This window comes from Trifolium pratense, linkage group LG4 (genome assembly GCF_020283565.1).
Source record: "Trifolium pratense cultivar HEN17-A07 linkage group LG4, ARS_RC_1.1, whole genome shotgun sequence".
NCBI lineage: Eukaryota > Viridiplantae > Streptophyta > Magnoliopsida > Fabales > Fabaceae > Trifolium > Trifolium pratense.
The window spans coordinates 15,082,692-15,103,875 of NC_060062.1; the positions used below are offsets into that span (position 1 = coordinate 15,082,692).

General features: G+C 32.3%; 1 protein-coding gene across 1 annotated transcript; it reads left to right on the forward strand.

Annotated features, from left to right (window-relative positions):
* The first annotated feature begins 14,387 nt into the window (after positions 1–14,387).
* On the forward strand, positions 14,388–21,181 carry LOC123921811 (fatty acyl-CoA reductase 3-like). Its single transcript, XM_045974491.1, has 10 exons — positions 14,388–14,568; positions 14,708–14,811; positions 16,788–16,990; positions 17,213–17,313; positions 18,548–18,740; positions 19,336–19,497; positions 19,622–19,703; positions 19,907–20,173; positions 20,592–20,719; positions 20,861–21,181. Exons 1-10 carry the CDS (start codon positions 14,487–14,489, stop codon positions 21,012–21,014), a joined length of 1,476 nt encoding a protein of 491 aa, XP_045830447.1. The 5' UTR covers positions 14,388–14,486; the 3' UTR covers positions 21,015–21,181.
* Positions 21,182–21,184: the final 3 nt, after the last annotated feature.

Sequence of the window (21,184 nt, forward strand, 5' to 3'; positions counted from 1 at the left end):
TAACAACCTTATAGGCCCCATTACGTGTGGGAAATTGAGGGATGTGGATTCCATGCATGAGTAATTTAATTATCAGCTATAGTGTAACATAGAATACGATGTGCTTTGTTGGTAAGCTGTCATGGACCTTAGAACATATACATGCATTAGAAGTTTAAACGTATTAAAATGGAGTTTTGTTAAAGGAGGAAAATGTAGGTTTTAATATAGTAAAGATGAACAAAATTCCAACTTCTTTTTAAGAGATGTGAGTGTAATTTTCTTTAATTTATTTTGTATAAGAGGGGAGTATATATTTTAACATAAGAGGGATGATGAGTGTAATTTACTTTAATATTTACAATTTTGAACAATTTTAAGGATTTCGTCGTCTGAGTGCGGTGTTGTGTTGATCGTCGTCTTGGTACGACTTTGTTTGATATCCCGTTTTGCCGCGGTGTTTGTGTTTCGTTTAATTGTTATTGAAAGATCAACTTCAATCAATTGCATATTTAATCAATGATTTGAGCGTCAACGTTGTAAATCCGGAAGCATGAACATTCCGGTTACTTTAATTTTATCATATTATTTGTAAGCATTTTATCATTGTAGGCTATTAATTTGGACGTTTTGAGTTTATTCGTAGAGTTATATTTTTCGTTTTTAACGATGTTGAATTTATATTTATATTTATATTTGTATATGATATACAGTAGTCTTTTAGATATTGATGAATATCATTAATTTTTTTAGTAAAAAAAAATAATAGTCTCTATATTTCAAAAAATATTTTTAAAAATTCTTTAAACAGTAATTATATTTCTTAATATGTCCGCAAAATCTTTAAACGATACTTCCTCCGGACATAAATATAAGCAAAAAAACACTCCAAATTTTGGTCACTATTATAAGCAAAAGTTAACTACTTTTAAACTAATTAATACTACTATTCATAATATACCTTTATTTAATTCTATTTTATTTTATGCATTTATTTCACTTTTACACTTTTCAAAATGGGTAATATAGTAAACTTAACTCATGTTTTTGATTAAATCAAAAAAATTAACTACACTTTACCAAATTTCTTAAACATCGCGTAAATAATTTTTTATTTATATTTGTGTTCGAATGGAGTATGAAGCAATTACGTTTATTAAAAAAAGTTTCTTTGGATAAGTGTGCTTTTCTTAGTCAACTGGCCAGCAGCTTAACATATTTATTTTGCCAGCATTCTTTCTTGAATGAAATCGATCGATAAACGGTGTACAGGTAGTCGGTAGGAGAGAGAGATAATCGTGAGTGATGTGCCCATTTATTGCTACCTCTAAATCACACGCTAATTAAGATATGGAACACTCCCTACACATATTATATTATGTAGATATATACCGATACACGGTTTAGATGAATGATTATAATTAATTTATAAATAATATTTAATATAAAAAAATAAATAAATAATATTTGTAAACTAATCATAATCATCTACCTCAATTCAATAAATATATCGGTACATATCAACCGAAAAATTCACCTAATTAAGAAGGTCTTGCTGTACTATAATTCAACTTGCATTTATTGCATGTTTATTTGTCGGTCAAGAGACTCCATATGACCGTATCCATTCCATTGATTTCCTTAATGTGCCTGCCATATTGCGGATTAAAAATAAAAAAAAATTGGGATTAAATATTATATTAAATTTATATTTTAATAAGATAGTGATCTAAGAGCACATGACATATATCTATCAATCTATGTGAGTTTTATAGAAAGATGATCCTTCCTTATTTTATTTTATTTTATTTTATGAAAAAGAGGGTTAAAGTTCAAGGAAGAAAAAGTTACATATTAGGATTAGGATCCACTGCAGTTGGATTTCCGTGCAGTTTCCTGCATTTAGCCTAAATTGTTGTGTTTATTTTTTTAATAGAATAATGTCTTCTCTCTCTTCATTGGAAAAAACCACTTTTCTCTCACAAAAAATATAACTGCAGGCAACTGTAGGGAATTTTAACTTTAGGAAATCCAATTTCGAACTAAACGAGAGGTAGAAATCCCAATTGCATCAGCAATAAAAAATAGGCTAATAAATATTGGACATGTCTCAAAAAAGACCATCCCATAATTCATCAAACACCCATGATTCGCTAAGGGATCCGCACAAGAATTTATTTCACAATAAAAAGGTTGAACCACAACTTCCCACTCAAGATAAAAAAGTATTCAAATATGCTTCACAAAAGTCAAAGAATCAACACACCAATCAACTTTTCTAAAATTCAATCTTCTTGCATGCTTGAGCCCTTCCAAAACTTTCCAAAGCTCCGCAATATAGGTTGTACCACTCCCGATATCCTTAGACAGACGCTCAGATAACACCGCCACAACCAATCCCAATATGCTTATAATGTGGTAGCGTGAATACTAACTCGCCCAGTTGGATAGAGAGGAGACTAAATCTGCCTTTTTCCGGGAACTTCGCGCATTGCGCGAAGAATATCCACAAAACTGACCCCCTGATTTCCGAGATGTTTCATTGTCTATCATTTATTTTCCGAACAAATCTAATGGATCGGGATTGGTATAAGGTCACCTATTGAACAAATAAATGGTGCAAGTATTTTATTAAACTAACGTATCATTATTTAATTTAATATTAACTTAAATAAGTGAGTTTGTTTGAATAATTTATATAAAAATATATGATATATTTAAAAGTTGTATAATTTTATATAAAAATATATGATATCATTATAAGGAACACTTTGAAAAAATTACACAATCAAGGAAACACATTATACAATGGAGTAGTTATTTTCATTTAATACTATCATAAATTTAAATTTATTCCATTTATATCCTTATTTAATTACTCTTAAATAATTCAACTAACTTATTTATTTTTATTATTTTCTCTCATAATAAATAAAGACATATGTTCTACCACAAAACAATAAAGGCATATGTGAAATTAAACAATTAAAAATTGGTCAAAATTTCTTATAAGAAGGACAATTTTTTTCCTCAAAGTGTTCTTATAAAAATGACAGGAGAGAGTATAAAACATAGTAAGACCATGTTATGTTATATATTTCCACGTTTTAGACTCTCCAATACCAATCATATCGCTACAACAAAACTGCTCTGTAGCGTCAAAAAGTGTAGCGCCGGCCACGACACGGACGCTATAAGTGCCCCATTTGAGTGCTAGATAGACGCTAATCAGTTTCTATCATAAATCTTTATTTTAATTTAATAAGTATAGGTAGCGTCTACTTTCAAAGACACTATTAAGACGCTAAGGAAAAATAAAGAACGAACTCATCTTAGCGTTTTATAGAAGAACTAACAAAACAATCTTTTATAGTTTAATCTTCAAACTTTCTTAGATATGATTCTCTATTTATAGTTTAATCATTTGTCATCTAGTATTCTTTATTTTTGAAGAAACATAAGGGATTGTTTTCCTTAAGCTTGGATGTTGATTATGTTATGTGTTATATCATGTTGATGTCCTATATCAGGACCTGTTTCTGTACTAATATTATAGTGTCTCACCCCAAAATTCCAATAGTTATTTATGGTGAGCTCCAAAGATATAAGTAAATAACTGTTTCTGTACTAATAAGTAATAACTACTTAAGTATTTACCTATAAAAGCTAGCTTAAGACTTAACTTGCAATATAACTACTTAAGTATCTATTGTGATTTCTATACTGATATAGAGTTCAAGTTGTTATTATTAATCTAAATACATAGTAGAAATAAAGACAATATACCAAATACTCTCATTATATCTAAATACATTCTCTTGTGATTTATTGATGTTAGTATCATATTTTGATTTACAGGCTGAATATCATGATCGTCTTGCTAAAATGACATAAACTGATGGTGTTGCTACTGGTGACACTCAAGAGGTTGATGGATCACAGAGAATTCATTTATGGAAAGATGTTTATGGGGGTAAGTCTCGGGGAAGGTGTTACGGAACTGGGCACTTGGCTGTAAACCATAGGCATGGTGTCACACACTTGACTTATGAGGTAGAGGAAACTCACATTAGGGAACATGATAACCAACTCATTGAAGCTGCTATAGCTGAGGCTGCTGTAGCACGTGCAGATGCTGAAGCTGTTAGAGCTGCGGCTGCTGCGGCAAATGCGAGAGCTGCTAAAGCTGAAGACGATGCTGCTAAAGCTTAAGACCGGACACAAAACTTGGAAATGAAGATTGAAGAATTCAGTAGACGCATGATGGCTTTGGAGTCAGGCTCTTGTGGTGGTCATTCTCGTCATAGTTCTCATCCTCATTATGATGATGATCAATCGGTTGATGACGAGGAAGATGCTTGATATTGACAGTTGTAGATTTTATGGGTTATTTTGATGGTTGTAGACTTTATGGGTTATTTTGATGGAAGTTTACGGGTTGCTTTGATGGGTTATATATTTTGTGGGTTATTTTGATGGATATGTAGACCTTTATGTTGATATTTTATATGGTTATAATATATATGATAAATAGTTGGTCTCGATAAGAATTTATATTTCAAATGCATGAATAGTAATTGTAAGGTGACTTTCCATTAGCTAAAAAAAAAAAAAAGTATCAGCTTAGCTAATTGTTAGGTGACACTACATAATTCTAAAACCAACGCATAGCATCCATCAGGGGCAGACGCTACAGTTAACGTCGGTCAAGCGGACTCTACAAGTGACAGTTTATGAGACTGATATATATCTGTAGCGTCACGCAATAACCGAAGCAATTAGTGTCTGCCATATATACATGTCACTAGCTTCAACGTAGCGTCTAATTGGACGGATGCCAAATAGTGTCTGCTGGACGCAATTGTCTAACTTTGGGCATTTAAGCGTCTACCACAACATGGACGCTAAGCTGACGCTAAACACTTGTTAAAGTCCGTTTTTTGCCATATAGCGTCTAATTTTGACCGACGCTCCAGAGCAGTTTTGTTGTATAGTGCAATTGACTTTTTCAAGTGAAAGTGGATAGATCTGTATTCCGTAGTACATAGAATGAAAGTTTTATGGAAATGTGGGGTTGCATGGTTTATGAGAGGAAATAAAACATAACTTTGTTGGATCCCTCCTCCAAAATTAACCTTTTCTTAGGGATTTGGATCTGTCCAATTTTCACTATTGTTTTTTCTTCTTTTTCTTAATTCAAGGGTTGATTTTCTATCATTTTTATTCTTTGTAACTTACCAGCCTTTAGATTAAGAAAAAAGAGAGAAAATATGAGGGAAAATTGGAGAGAATCCAAACTCCTTTCCTTAGAGAGTTGAGTCGACTATCCAATTTGATAAAATTAACGAGCTTCTTACGTTTGTGGGGTCCGGTCGGACCGTTCGAACCACGAACCGGAGGGGTCGCCGGTTTGGTTCAAATATTGGACCGAACATGTAGTTAGACCGAAGCGAACTTCTAAAACCAGAAAACCGGCGAACCGACGGTTTTTCCAAACCACCAGTTTGATTGCGTGTGTTTTTTTACGGAATTATTTTTTAAATAGAAATAGAAAAGGTAAACCCTAGAACAACTGCACACCATTGCAGCTCGCTTTCAATCCATCGCCGCAGTTCAATTCTTCGTTGCTCGCCACCTTCTACTTCAACTTTCAATCGGTAATCGGTGTGAGTGCATCATCTTTTAGGTCTTTTCTCTTCCTCTTCACTATTTTTACTTAAACATTCTGATAATCTATTTCTTCAACTTCTAATTTATGGTTTCGTTCCTTCAAATTTTTTAAGATAAAATTTAATTTCATGTTTTTAACTAAGTGTATGGTTCTATTTATGTTTCATGTTTCTTCAATTTAATTTATGGTTCTGTTTTTTCTAATTTCTTTAAATCTATGAGTTTATGTTTGTTATTATGTTTCATCCTTTCATGTTATTTATGCTCTGTGTGTTTATGCTCCGTTCATCATAATATGTTTCTTCTAATTTCTATTTATTACTTTTAAAAAAAAATTGTTTGTGTTTGTACTTTGTAAATTAGTCAAATGATATCTGAAACACCATCATCACAACAACCATCACAACCGGTTTAATAACTATATAATTTTTTTTTAATAGCTAAATTTTATTAATAACACAACTGAGCACAAGACGAGCACAATGCGTAAAATAAACACATACAATCACATCACAAGACATAAAATAAACTATAACAACACCTAAATCCACTGACTCTCAGAGCGGGCCTTACACCAAATACCATCAACCCTGTCCATCCAACTCAAGCTCCATCACCACAATAACAATTAATCCTGCTTTGACACTAAACCACGTCGCATAAGCCACAACCAAAATGGCAGTTCCAAAGCCAAACAAAAATCACTGCACCATACGCCAACACTAGCACCTCAAAAAGCACAACCAAACACTGAAACGATGGAGACCACTGAGCACCACAAGCCAAATTCAATCGGATATCAAATCCAAATTGGCTCAAAAGAGAACCACCATCCGATTGCAGCACAAAAACAGCCACAACGAAGCACCAAAGCTCAAACAACAAAAAGACAAACTCGAAGAACATCAACAACCAAAATCCGAAAACAATAACTATATAATTTTATTATAGAAATCCGTTCATTCCACCGGTTTATCCGGTTTAGTCATGCGGTTCGACTAGTGACCCGGTGGTTCGATCAATGAACCAGTAACTCAGTACTTTCACTGATTTGATGGCCGGTCCGATTTTTAAAACATTGGTCCGGTGTCTCGTACTTTGTTCTCACTTTTTGTTTTACTTAAAAATTAGTATCTTATAATCTATTTAATTACTTTCTAAGTATAGTATATTCTTTTTGTTGCACAGCCCTTAGGGGGCATATAATATGCTATGTGGACCACCGTTGGTAGGTGTAAAAAATTAGTGTTTTTCAATAAGTATTTAAGTCATTTATTAATTTATTTTCGTAAAAAATTATAATAACTTTTTATATAATGTAAATATTAGTTTAATTTAGTTGTATTTTAGTGTGTAAAATAGTTCCATTCTACGATGAATTTAACATTTTTAAAACAAAAACACACGACAAATTTTCAAAGAAAAGTCAAGAAATTTGAATTCACTGCAATTCGTGAAGAGATGCATTCAATTATTGTCTAGAGAATATATTGCAAACATGGAGTTCAAGGATAAGAAGGCAACACAACTCGTGAGGCAAGAACAAGTGTCGCGACGTGTAATTTAACTAGGGAGTCAGAGGATCTTACAAGAACATATTTCGCCAGACGAGAGCAAATAAATCGTCTAGCGAAAAATATGGCGGTTTAATGACCACTTGAAACAACTAGCAATTAAACCCTAAAAAAGGTAGTTCCCTAGGTAAGGAGACATTTTGCTAAGTGAAATGTAAAATGTTCAAAGTCTGTAAATATGGATTTAGACCGCATTTGAAGCATGACTTGGCATACATGAGAACGAAAAATCGCGGGGAGAGGCAAGCAAGGTTTCTTCAACAATGGAGCATCATTGACTTAATTTCTCGAACATTCGGATGCAACACTATTTTCTCTTCATCGTCTTTGTATAAAGCTACCATGAATACGAGTAACTAATTTTTCTTATGTTGGGATTAGATGTAGTTACTTACGTATTTAATGTATAACTCTTGATATTATATAAATTTTTTTTCTTCAAAATATCAAATTATCAATGCTATCATTCTTGTTCTTAATTCTTTTTCTGAGATAAAACTTAAAAATTGTTTCCTTGATCTAAAAAATTCTAGACATAGATTTTCAATTTAATGGATCTAAAATAAATACATCTGTAAATGCTAATAGTTAGTAATAGTTAGATTTACAATCGCATTACACTATTGAATCATTAAGGCAATTGACTCGATTAACTGAGCGAAGAATCAAAAGTTAATAGATTCAATAAATTTCGTATTGTTTGTCGGGTACGAAAACATTTGTTGAGTGATATGTAACATGAAATCAAGATATTATATGATTCATTTGGAGTTTGCATTACAAAAGTAGTTGATGAAATCTTTTTTTTTTTTTTGTTGAACAGCAACGAGAACACTTTATATATATAAATATTAACAGGAAAAAGATTGAAACAAAGTACAAGTAGTACTCAAACCACCATTGTCGGATAAGTACAAATAGTACTCTACCAATCCCCAAAATAAAACTAGCACCCACAACCCCTTAAGCTATACAACTTTAACTCGCTATACAATAAAGAGGGTTGACACACCATTCATAATACAAACACGGAGAGCGACTTTTCTTTTCCAAAAACCATTGCCAAGAAACTCGTTTGATCTTCTCCACCGCCTCATGTACGTCATGGCCTATATGAGAAAAAATGGCATCATTCCGAGATTTCTAAATCACCCAAACAACCGCTTGCCACAACATCACAATCCCCTTGTGCACTTTCTTTGATGACTTGAAGGCACGAAAGAAGGGGAGAAACATAGTCCCCATGTTTTCCGGCAACACCTCCACTAACCCGAACCAATTGTAAACCTCCATCCAAATCCTCCAAGCAAAAGGGCAAAGCAAGAATAGATGATCCTCCGTTTCATAGCGACCACTACCACAAAGACCACACATTTGATCCTTGTTAGGAATGACACTCCTTTTGGCCAAATTCACTCTTGATAGTAAGTGCCCAAGTAGAAGTTGCCACGAGAAAACCACCACCTTTGACAGCGCCAACTCTCCCAAACACCCTCCACCACACAACTAGTACCCAAACTCAAAGAGGAAATAGAAGAAGGATTATAGCGATTACTTAAATATAAGTAGTTAACCTTTACCGAGTACATACCTCCACTATCCAGGCGAAACTCCCATGAATCATCAACATGAGATAAGGGTATGGACTCCAAAGCACCCATTAGCTGGCCATATAGTGATTCCTCCCAAACAAAAAAAGCTCTTCGCCACTCAAGAAGCCACCTCCATGAGTCATTTACCCATTCGCCCATTTCTTTGATAGTCACTTGCGGTTGTAAGGAGATATGAAAAAGACGAGGAAAAGCCTCTCGAGATGTACTCGACTCACACCAAATATCATTCCAAAAGGAGGTGTTACCACCATTCCCCAACTTTTTCACGAAAACTACTTCCACCCAATCTCCCGCCACCCCCTAATTTGACCAATTCCCTCTAAATCTTTCCACCACAAGGAGGTTTTTGTAGGCCTCGTAATACCCAAAGTAGTACTATGGACATCCCTATATCTAGCCGCCAACACTGCCGACCATTGGGAATCACGCTCCGTTAGAATCCTCCAATGCCATTTATCCAACAAAGACAAATTAAACAACATGAGATTTTTGACTCCCAAACCCCCCTCTTGTTTCGGCCTACACACATCTTCCCACTTCACCCAAGAGATTTTACCACTCTCCCCCAACACGTCACCCCACAAAAAATGCCTTTGAAGTTTCACAATGGTCTTCCAAACACTAGACGACATTTTAAGGAAAGAAAGATAGAATATTGGGATTGAATATAAGACCGAATTAATAAGAACCACTCTACCACCCAAACTCACATATTTGTTTTTCCACGACAAAAGCCTCTTTTCTATCGCCTTTACAACTGGTACACAAGTTGACGCTTTCCTTGGATTTTCCCCCACCGGAAGACCAAGATAAACAAAGGGGAAGTTTCCCTTCTTACAATGAAGAAAAGAAGCCGCTTGATCCTTGAAAGCGTTGCAAACATTCACCCCAAACAACCTACTCTTGAAAAAATTAACTTTAAGTCCCGAGATTAGCTCAAACCACCTCAAAATAGCCTTCATAGTCCAAAGGTTCTCCACACAAACCTCCCCAATAAAAAGAGTATTATCTGCATATTGGAGATGAGATACCACCGCCTTTTGCATAAAGGAAATCAACCCTTCGACACAATGAAGTACATTTTGTATTAGTTTAATATTATTGATACAAAATAATTTTAAAATAAATAAAAATGTTATTGATACAAAACCTTTTTCAAACCTTTACTTTAGAATTATATAAAGATTATTGAACGGTTAATGGATTAGATAATAAGATAAACTATTATAAGTCTCGATGGATAAGATAATAATAAATACTTTGATACAACTTGTTAACAATCCATAGAAAGAGAAAACATAAAGTGGCTAGGGTTTCATAAGGAACAATCAAAAAAGTGTTTGAGTACAAAACAATAGAAAGGTATAAATACTAAATAATAAAAGACTAAACTACCCTTAATAATATATTATTTATATATTATCTAACATCCCCCCTCAAACTCATGATGCATTAACAGGAAGCATCAAGAGTTTGTCGATCAAGAAATGAAAACGTTTAATAGAATGCGTTTTCGTGAACAAGTCTGCAATCTGCAAGGAGGAAGAAACAAATGGTAAAGTGATAGTGCCATGTTGAAGATGATGGCGAGTGAGGTGACAATCAATCTCAATGTGTTTGGTGTGTTCATGAAAGACCGAATTATGAGCAATTTGAATGGCACTTTTGTTATCACAATACATAGGAGTTGGTTTAGACAGCGGAACACCCATATCAGAAAGAAGCCAATGTAACCACACTATTTCCGAAGTGGTAGTGGTCATAGCACGATACTCTGCTTCTGTTGAAGAACGAGATACAATGTCTTGCTTCTTGCTCTTCCAAGATATAAGAGAATCTCCTAGAAAAATACAAAAACCTGTAGTAGACTTGCGATCAGTGGGATCACCAGCCCAATCTGTATCAGAGTAAGCATGTAACTCCAACGAAGAAGATGAAGGAAAAAGAAGACTCTGAAATTGAGTTCCTCGAAGATAACGAAGAATGCGAAGAACAGCTGCCCAATGCACTGTAGTAGGAGAAACAACAAACTGACTGACAACGTGCACTGCATAAGCAATATCTGGTCTAGTAATAGTAAGATACACCAAGCTGCCAACCAAAGTACGATACAGAGTGGGATCCGATAAAGGAACGCCATCAGAGGGAGCATATTTCACATTGAGCTCAAGAGGGCTATCTGCTGATCTGGTATCAGAAATACGAGATTGTTCAAGAATGTTGGCAATATATTTAGATTGTGAAAGAAGATAACCTCTAGGGGAGTATGCAACCTCAATTGCCTGATTTTGTTTATTCCACTTATTCCCCTTCTTTTGCCTCTTTTCTAACCTCCATTCACAATTTGTCTGAGCCTTCTTCCTATAAAGAAGCTATTCTTGATCCTCTTTGGCAGCAGGCTATGGCAGAGGAACTTGCTGCTTTGCATAAGACAAATACTTGGGATTTCATCCCCAAAAGCTAGCTCAAAAGGGTGAGGTTGCCCTCACATATTTATACACTTCACATCCCGGGAACCTAAGCAATGTAGGACTTCAAACAATCTCAAACAACACAACAACACATTCAACACCCACCCTCACGCCTAGCGTGGTCCTGGGTCAAATGCCCACATTGCAGTCCTTAACCCGGCTCTGATACAATGTTAACAATCCATAGAAAGAGAAAACATAAAGTGGCTAGGGTTTCATAAGGAACAATCAAAAAAATGTTTGAATACAAAACAATAGAAAGGTATAAATACTAAATAATAAAAGACTAAACTACCCTTAATAATATATTATTTATATATTATCTAACACAACTATTGAACTATATATAAACTACGCGGGGCCTCAAAAAATAGTATATAAAAAAACTCACACCATATCTTACTTAAATTGTCTTGTAAGACTAAGAAGTTATAATATGAATGTAAAAAAAAAAAACCTGATGAATTATCTAAAAGTTAAAGAGTGTTAGAAGATTGATTTTTGTTTTCAATGAAAGAAGGTTGACTATTTTTTTCTTACAAAAGAAGGTTGACTATTTTTACGTAGCTAAAATATTGTTAATTTTTTTTAATAGCAAATATATTATTATTAATAATCAGATCTCTGCATAAGACGGACAGAGACCCATAAAAGACACTACAAAAAAATTGGCTTGTAGCTTCAAAAAATTTAACGTCAGCCCCGACACGGACGCTACTGGCGTCTAAGTTGCATCTATTAAGTGGACGCTAGCATTTTTCCCCATTAAATTTTAATTTAAAAGGAGCCATTAAATTTAGAGTTCGTTTAAGCGGAAGCTAATGTGAAGCTACACAAAAATAAAAAATACATTATCATTTAGCGTTTGACTCAAATATTTTATAAATTTAATTTTTTTTTTAAATGATTTAATAGCATATGCTCAAGTAGACGCTAAGGAGATTAAATTAAATTATTTTTGGCTTTAATGCAGTTTTGATCTCCCTATTTTGAAAAACCTGAACTTTTGATCCCCTATTTTAAAACTCAGCACTTTTGATCCCCCTATTTTAGTTTTTTGTTAGTTTTAGTCCCCCACCTCAATTTGGTCAAACTTTTGCTAATGTGTCATGCTCACTGATGACGTGACATTGTACATGTGGACAACTTGCTATGATGATGTCAGAAAAATTGGTGACACACAATATTTGACCTATAGAGATGCATGTTTTGCAATGGGATTCCTTAAAGATGATCGTGTTTACATCACTGCAATCAAAGAAACAAAAGATTGGGGCTCGGGACACTATCTAAGAAATTTGTTTGTCCACATGTACAATGTCACATCATCAGTGAGCATGACACATAAGCAAAAGTTTGACCAAACTGAGGTGGGGGACTAAAACTAACAAAAAACTAAAATAGGGGGATCAAAAGTGTTGAGTTTTAAAATAGGGGATTAAAAGTTCAGGTTTTTCAAAATAGGGGGATCAAAACTGCATTAAAGCCATTATTTTTTTTTAATAAAACGTGTGGACTATTTAGTGTTAGAAGATTGATTTTTTTTTTTTTTTGTTTACAATGGCTTTAGAAGATTGATTTTTGTTTTCAATGAATGAAAGAAGGTTGACTATTTTTTTCTGACAAAAGAAAGTTGACTATTTTTACCTAGTTAAAGTATTGTTAATTTTTTTTAACAGCAAATTTATTATTATTAATGATCAGAAATTAGGCAAAAAAAAGTTAACACCGACGCGACCCATATGAATCTAAAAAACAGCTTATTGAGTCAAAAGTTGATGGGACACCGGTAGAAAGAGAATCTAGGCAGATAAGTCTGAGCTCGCAGACCGTCTCCAAACAGTCAACACCGACGCGGTAGAAATCAACCAGATACAAAAAACCTGCAAATCTCAACAGATTTAGAAATCATTAGAGACTCATAAAGAATCCTTCAAATCTCAACAGATTTGAAAAACAGTCGGAGAATCTAATATCGTAGAAAACCAATCCCACGCAGTATCAACCACACCCTAGTGGCGCCAGATCTAAAACCACCACAACATCACATCTCCCCCACGTACTACACCACCTCATCACCTCCGGCCACCACCACCACCACCCCATCCCGACACCAACACCATCAAAACGACGCCGGACCCAAAACCATAACCCTTAACCTGCGGAAACAGAACCGACATCACAACGACATCCGCTTCCTGTTTTATATGAATAATTAAAAACCATATGTGTTTTCTAAATTTTATTCAATAAGATTTAAATATAACTTCAATTTAAATAATGTCTATTTTAAACAACTTGAATAAAATATGTTTATTTTAAATGTTATTGACAATAATGACTATTCTTTATGTGTTTTATATAGGTATTTACAATTTAAATAATTTTTCTAAATTTTTTTTGCACTTTTTATTAGAAATTCATTCTCAATATTTGCACATATCCTTTCCATCCATCCTCCTGCCCTCATCCCAGTCGTTCACTCATATCTTTCTTTCTCTTCTGCACTATATTTTTTTTTACTTTGTTGACCGGCAACTATTGAATTGAATTAGAAAAAGAAGAGAAAATTGGACACAAAATATTGCAGAGGATCCAATTTCTTTACACAAACCTCCAAGTAATTAGGACCGTCCACCCTAAGACCTCAGAGCTTCTTTTCTTTGACTTTCTCTTTAATCCAAACAAAGAATAAACAGCACATCACCCTCCTCTCCCATCCCCTCCCTCCAAAAATAGTATATACTTAATTAATTATTTTAATAGTATCATCAAGGATTCAGACTATGGAAGTCAACAACGTGTTGTAGAAACAGGACATGTTGGCATTAATATTTGCAGACAGTGGCAGCTATAAGTTAGGTTTGCTCAACGAACTGTTGAATGGCCTGGCCTGTATGTATAGTAGAACTGTAGAAGGTTTTTCCTTTTTCACACACTTGTACCTCATTACAGTGATTACACACTTGTTAATTATTTAGGACCACATTCATGCATCATACGTACTATGCAAAATAAATGCCCTTGCATGTGTCACTCAATAATTTCTCTATATATTTTGGTCTTTTGGACATTATTTTACACTCAAACAAAAAAACTATCAAAGTTCCTCTTTTGGTACTATTAAAGTTTCTTGAAAATATCTTTCTGATCATTCTCCTATTTTTGTTTTTTCTCCAATGGAACAATTTGGAAGCATTACTCACTTTCTTAAGGATAAGAATGTTTTGGTCCTCGGTGCCACCGGCTTCCTTGCAAAAAGTAACACTTTTTTTTCTTTTTTGACGGAGTAACACTTTTTTTTCTTAAAGCTTGCTTAATGCATATATTCATATTTTTATTGATCTTAAATATAAATAAAAAATTATTCTTCTAATTACTTTTAATATTACTATTGTAGTATTTATAGAGAAGATATTGCGCGTTCAACCAAATGTGAAAAAACTTTATCTTCTTTTAAGAGCTTCAGATGTTGAATCTGCCACCAGAAGAATGCAAAATGAGGTATATATTCACTATAGTGGAGTTATGTTTGTTTATATAAATATTTTGTTGTTTGGTGGGGTGTGGTGTTGTGTCTAGGGGTGCTTTCTTTGGTAGATTTGTGTGACTTTGCTTTCACATCATGTGTATAATCTTGTTGACACTTAAAAGTATATTTGTACTATTTTGTTTTTTAATATAATTTTTCTATTTTTAATATAATTATTATTTTGTCTTTTAAGTAATAATAAAAAATAAGATTGGTTCTTTTTTTTATTACTAACATAAATTAAAGGTTAATTTTCAGTTTATTGCAAACTAACCAATAAATTTAATTCATTATGTTAACTTTCACCGTTTTGTAAACATACAAAAATATTGTCTTTTTAACGTTCAAAGTTAGTGTTTTATTTTGTTAGTTTTTTTGTTGGATATGTACATATAATTTAAAAACTTTATTATCACTATACTCTTTAACTCTATCACTTTTGTCATCTATACCAAAAGATGGTTACACCAATAAAAATAGACAATTCCGATTGAATCAAATAAAGAAGATTCTTATATTAAAACTTTTAGAATTGTCTCCTATGAACTCAATTCAAACATAAATCCTACTATTTATACTAAATCTTAATAAAATATTTGTTCTTATCATATATTTTTTAATATCATAAGATTCATTTTTACTAAAAATGATAAACATACCTTTAAATATATATTTTTTAGCGGTTCATATTTTACACGCCATAAATTTTATAAGATCTATACAATAACGCAACATTTGTGACATCAAAATGATACAATTTTCCAATGTTGAGAACAATGAATTTATTTAGTTAATTAAATACTGTAGTTAATTACGAAATTTATTATATTATCCTTAAAGTCAGGGACGGATCCATGAATATATAAAACGGAGGGCCGGAACAATTAAATAATAAATACTAAATAAATCATGATTATAATAGTACTTAAATGCACTCAATAAAAAATACATCACATTGTTCTACAAAAAAGTACATCACATTGTTTATCTACATCGTACATGTCGTTCCTCCATATCATAAAACTCATCAATAATTGAATATGTATTAATTTTTTCAGCAATTCTTCTCTCGATGTAAATAACACACAATTAGTTTGAAATTCATCTTTCATCTTAGCCTATTTTTCACAATCTTCATAGCATAAATCAGAACTAACTTAATTAAATTGGATTTGGAGTTTAATATAGTGTATAATATATATTATCAAAATATTTTAAAGTTAATTGTTACAATTACTATGCGGTGGGTGCAGTGTATGTTTTGTAACAGGAGGTAGCTACCAATTATTATTATTTTATTTTTTTTGTCAATGGCTACTAATCTTTTTTGTGTTACTAATCTTTTAACACATATCTCAATATATTAATTTATATATATATATATATATACCAAGTACAAACTACAAGTATATGAAGAAAAAAAATGACAAGAGGGGGGGGGGGGCTCAGCCCCTACTTGCCCCCCCTTATGTATGTCCCTGCTTAAAGTCACTATCATAATAAATTTATTTAGTCGCAAACAATGAATTGGTCCAAGTGATAACGGTGTCTTGGTCCCCTTAAGCATGTGGTCAGGGGTTTGATTTCTGGCTCATGTGTATGGAGAAAATTCGGTTGGGATGGGAGAACACACCTTGTGTACCCTACAGATTCCCCGACGGAGATTAGTTATCGTTAACGACGGTGAAAACTTCGTACCAATATCATGGTAAAAAAAAATATTTAGGCAAATAGTTAATTACGTACTTTATTTTATTCTTAATGTCACTATCATAAATATTTTTTTTTTTTGGTACATCATAATAAATTTATTTTGTGAAAAAAAATAATTGTTAATAAATTTTTGCGTCTACTATTCTTCGTCAATAAATTTTTACGTACTCTATTTTACAAGATATTTTTTTGTCACTACTTGAATACATTATACTTTCATTTTATGTAAATGTAGATTTTACGAAAGGACTTGTTCAGATTGTTGAAGGAAAATCTTGGTGCAAAGTTCAATAGCTTTATCACAGAAAAATTGACTCTAGTGCCTGGGGATATTTCCCAAGAAGACTTCAATTTGAAGGATTCAAATCTACTTAAAGAGTTAAAAGATCAAACTAATGTCATTGTGAATTTAGCTGCAACAACAAACTTTGATGAAAGGTAAATAAATCTAATTTTGAGGTTTGTTTAACATGGACTTCTAAAATATAATCTAAAGATCGATCCGTGTCATTTTTAATAAAAGTAATATTTTTTTTGTCATGTAATCTAGTGACTAAAAATTAAATAATTTATTAAAATTTAAATTAGACGCACTCTAGATCATATACATTAAAGATCATATGGTATATTTTCTCCTAACTCATATATTATTACATGCAGATATGATGTTGCATTGGGTTTAAATACATTTGGAGTTAAGCATGTTTTAAACTTCGCCAAAAATTGTATTAACCTGAGGGTGCTTGTCCATGTATCCACAGGTTTGTATTAGAATACGTTTTACTTTCTTCGGTCATTTTTACCGGGAATACTTTGAAAAAATTACACAGATCAAGGAAGCATATTTATCATTGTTATTTTCATTTAATACTCTTATAAATTTAAATTTATTCTATGTATACCCTTATTTAATTACTCTTTATTCAATTAACTTATTTTTAAATTTTCTCATAATAAATAAGACATAAGTGAAATTAAACATTTAAAAATTAGTCAAAATTTCTTAAAAAAGGTCCAAAAAAATTTCCCAAAGTGTTCCTTATATTTAAATTGTTCGGGAGAATTTTAGTTTGACTCCTAGTACTTTATGATCGAATTTTAAATTATTGGAGCTTAATCCTTAAAAAAGTGAAATAGTTTTTTTTTTTTTCTACTTGGATTTAGATATTCAATAATACTTAAAAAAGTTATTAAGCCCCACTACTGACAAAATATAATTGGAGCTATTTATTCGGGACTTGGATGATATCTTTCAATTATTTTTCTCCCACCATCTCCTTCAATTATTTTTCTCCCACCATCTCCATATCTTTCAATTATTTTAGTGAGAAAAATGAAAAAAGAGAATCCAACCTCATTTATTCTAGGTTTTGTTAATATAAAACTTCAATATTTTTAGAAGTGTGTATTTTGAATGCATAAATATCTAAACTCGTGAATTGGGTGTATAATATTATGAATTAAGTGATAACCTATATTTTATATTAAATAATTTTTTTTAAGATCGAGATGTTATTGCACCCCCAACATACTGCACCCAACTTAACTGCATTCTTCCGATTGGTAAAACATATAGTTGGATCATTGAACAATTTTTGGTGGTTTTTCTAATGGTGGGCCAACTAACACCAACGTTTTTTATAGATGATATCTCCCTGCCCCCTACGTTTCTTTTCTCGCTCAAAAAATTCCATTTCTTATACTTGAAAATGATTGGCTCGTGTTTTGCCTTAGTTTGGAGATATAAAAGATATGTGTGTGCACGCGCGTGTGTGGGGTGGGGGGAACTAACACCAAAGTTTAATCCATAACAATGCCTAACATAAAATAACACAAGTCTTATAATTCTATTAATTACATTTTTGTGTGTTAATTCTATTAATTACTTCAATTCCACAAGTTTAGTGTTTGACCTTAACTAATAATTCAGCTCATTTTAAGTAAATTCCAAGTTTACTCAAATTAATTAATGTAATAATTGACTTATAAATTCAGCATACGTATGTGGGGAGAGAGGAGGACTCATAGTAGAAGATCCATACCAATTGGGTGCATCACTAAATGGAGTGGCAGGACTAGACATTGATGTGGAAAAGAAAATTGTTGAAGAGAAATTGAACATGCTTCGACAAGAGGGAGCTACTGAAAAAGATATTAAAGTTAGCATGAAGGATTTGGGTATGAAAAGGTAATATTAACCAATGATTGATTTTGTTCTATATGATATTCAACATTTAATAATTTAATATCATATTGTTTTATTATGTTTAATTATTTTAAAATGAATTTAAATGTGGATTGATTTTGTTTATAAGGTGCATATAGATATACAAAACTCAGTGTACCAAAAATATTTCCTTTTGAAAAGAGGATATTAAACTCAATTTTTCTTTGGACCTAAGTTTGTAAGGGAAAGTATTTGGGCCTACATTTTTTTACAATGTATTGAAGCCTATTTTGAAAGGTTATATACTTTGTAGTAAGAGAATTTCTTTTCTCACCCTACGTGTTTCTCGTATATCCTACGTCTTTCCCGTTTTACTCTTTCTCCGCTACTTAAGTAGCGGACGTTATGAAAATGGGAATTTCTTTCAAGATTTTAACATTGTGCTTCTTTTCTTTTAAAAAATGTCAATTTCTTTGACTTAAAATTACTCTATTCTTTGTATTAAAAAAAGACCTAAAGTCTATAGACCCTAATATGTGTTGGACTAGTTTGATGTACACCAGTTAACAAATACCAAAATTTGATGTGATTTGTTTCACTTTAATAAATTTTTTAGAGCGAATTTGTATGGATGGCCAAACACATACGTCTTTACTAAGGCAATGGGTGAAATGCTTGTGGGGACTATGAAGGAAAAGATGTCAATTGTGATTGTGCGTCCTACAATCATTACCAGCACTTACAAAGAACCTTTCCCTGGGTGGGTCGAAGGAGTAAGGTATTAATCGCCAATTTATTTTTGTTTTTGTAATTAATTATGTTTTTTTATTACAAATTGTAATTAATTATGTTAATACTCTGTTTTCTCACAAAAGATATTCATTTACCTTTATTTGTTGCAGAACCATAGACAGTTTAATTGTTGCTTATGGTAAAGGAAAATTAACATGCTTCCTTGCAGACCTTGAGGCAGTATTTGATGTGGTGAGAAACATTTGATATTATCCAAATTTTAACAAAATGGGAAGAATGTGACATTTTTTAAAATGACATAAAATCGAGAATTTTAAAAAATATAACTAAAATTTTGAATAGAAAAAATAAAAACAAATTGACTAAAAATATAGTTAAGTTTAATCAATATATAGTCAGAATTGATTTATTTATCGTGAGTTAATTTAAAGCAGATTCCTGCTGACATGGTGGTGAATGCAATGTTGGTGGCTATGGCGAGTCATGCAAATCAACCTTGTGATAGCATATATCATGTGGGTTCTTCTGTTGGGAATCCAGTTAGATATCTGAATCTCAGAGATTTTAGCTTCAGATATTTTACTGCAAAACCATGTTTAGACAAAGAAGGAAAAGCCATCAAAGTTGGCAAAGTTACTGTATTGGAAAATATGAATAGCTTCCAAAGATATATGTACATTCGTTACTTGCTTCCATTACAGGTTATTCATCAATTTCTAATCCTCAATTACTTCTCTCCATTTTTTTTGTCAACTAGCATATTAGGTACACTCATACACTTTAATTTAAAAGTAGAAAATTTTGGGTTGAATTCAAACCTCTGAATATGTTCTTGCAGCTACCAACTGAGCTATATATAACTCTTCACAACCCTAACTCGGTCGATTTTTATTTGAATTTAGTTTATATACATTGTCATCAAAATTTTCACACTGTCAGTCAATAATAATTACCAACCATTAAAAATATTTAACTTTTATCATTAATTTCTAAAGTTAATATATTATAATAAGTTGTGATTTGCTAATTTTTTTGTTCTTTAGAAAAAAAAACTCTTTTATCATTAACAATTATAACCAGAAAAGTGCGTACTAATAAATTTTTGTTTCAATTCAACAGGGGCTAAAGCTAGTGAATGAAGCTTTCTGTCACTATTTTCAGGGCATGTATTTCGATATCCATAGGAGAGTCCATACTGTGATGCGCTTGGTTGACCTTTACCGACCCTATTGTTTCTTTGCTGGCGTGTAAGTTATACCAAAATAAAAATATTTACTAGAAATTTTATTAGTATGAATTTCAATTTTTTTTTTTTTTTTTTAATTTTGTGTAAAAAGATAAAATTGGTCTATTTGATTTAATGAGATGATTAATTGTTGTGCACGCAGATTTGATAATATGAATGCAGAGAAGTTGCAAATAGCAGCAAAACAAAGTGGAGTAGAGATGGATTTGTTTTACTTTGATCCAAAAATGATTGACTGGGAAGACTACTTCATGAATATCCACATTCCCGGCATTGTCAAATATTCCTTCAAGTGAAACTATAATCTAAAGTTTGTACTATATGATTTTTAGCTTTTATATTTCAAAACTTGAAACTCGATGGAGTTCAAAGTTATGCCAGCGAGGTTAATATTATTGGTGGTGTATTAATATGTTTTGAGTTTATTACGTGTGGGAAATATTTGAAGTTTGTTTTTATCAAATAC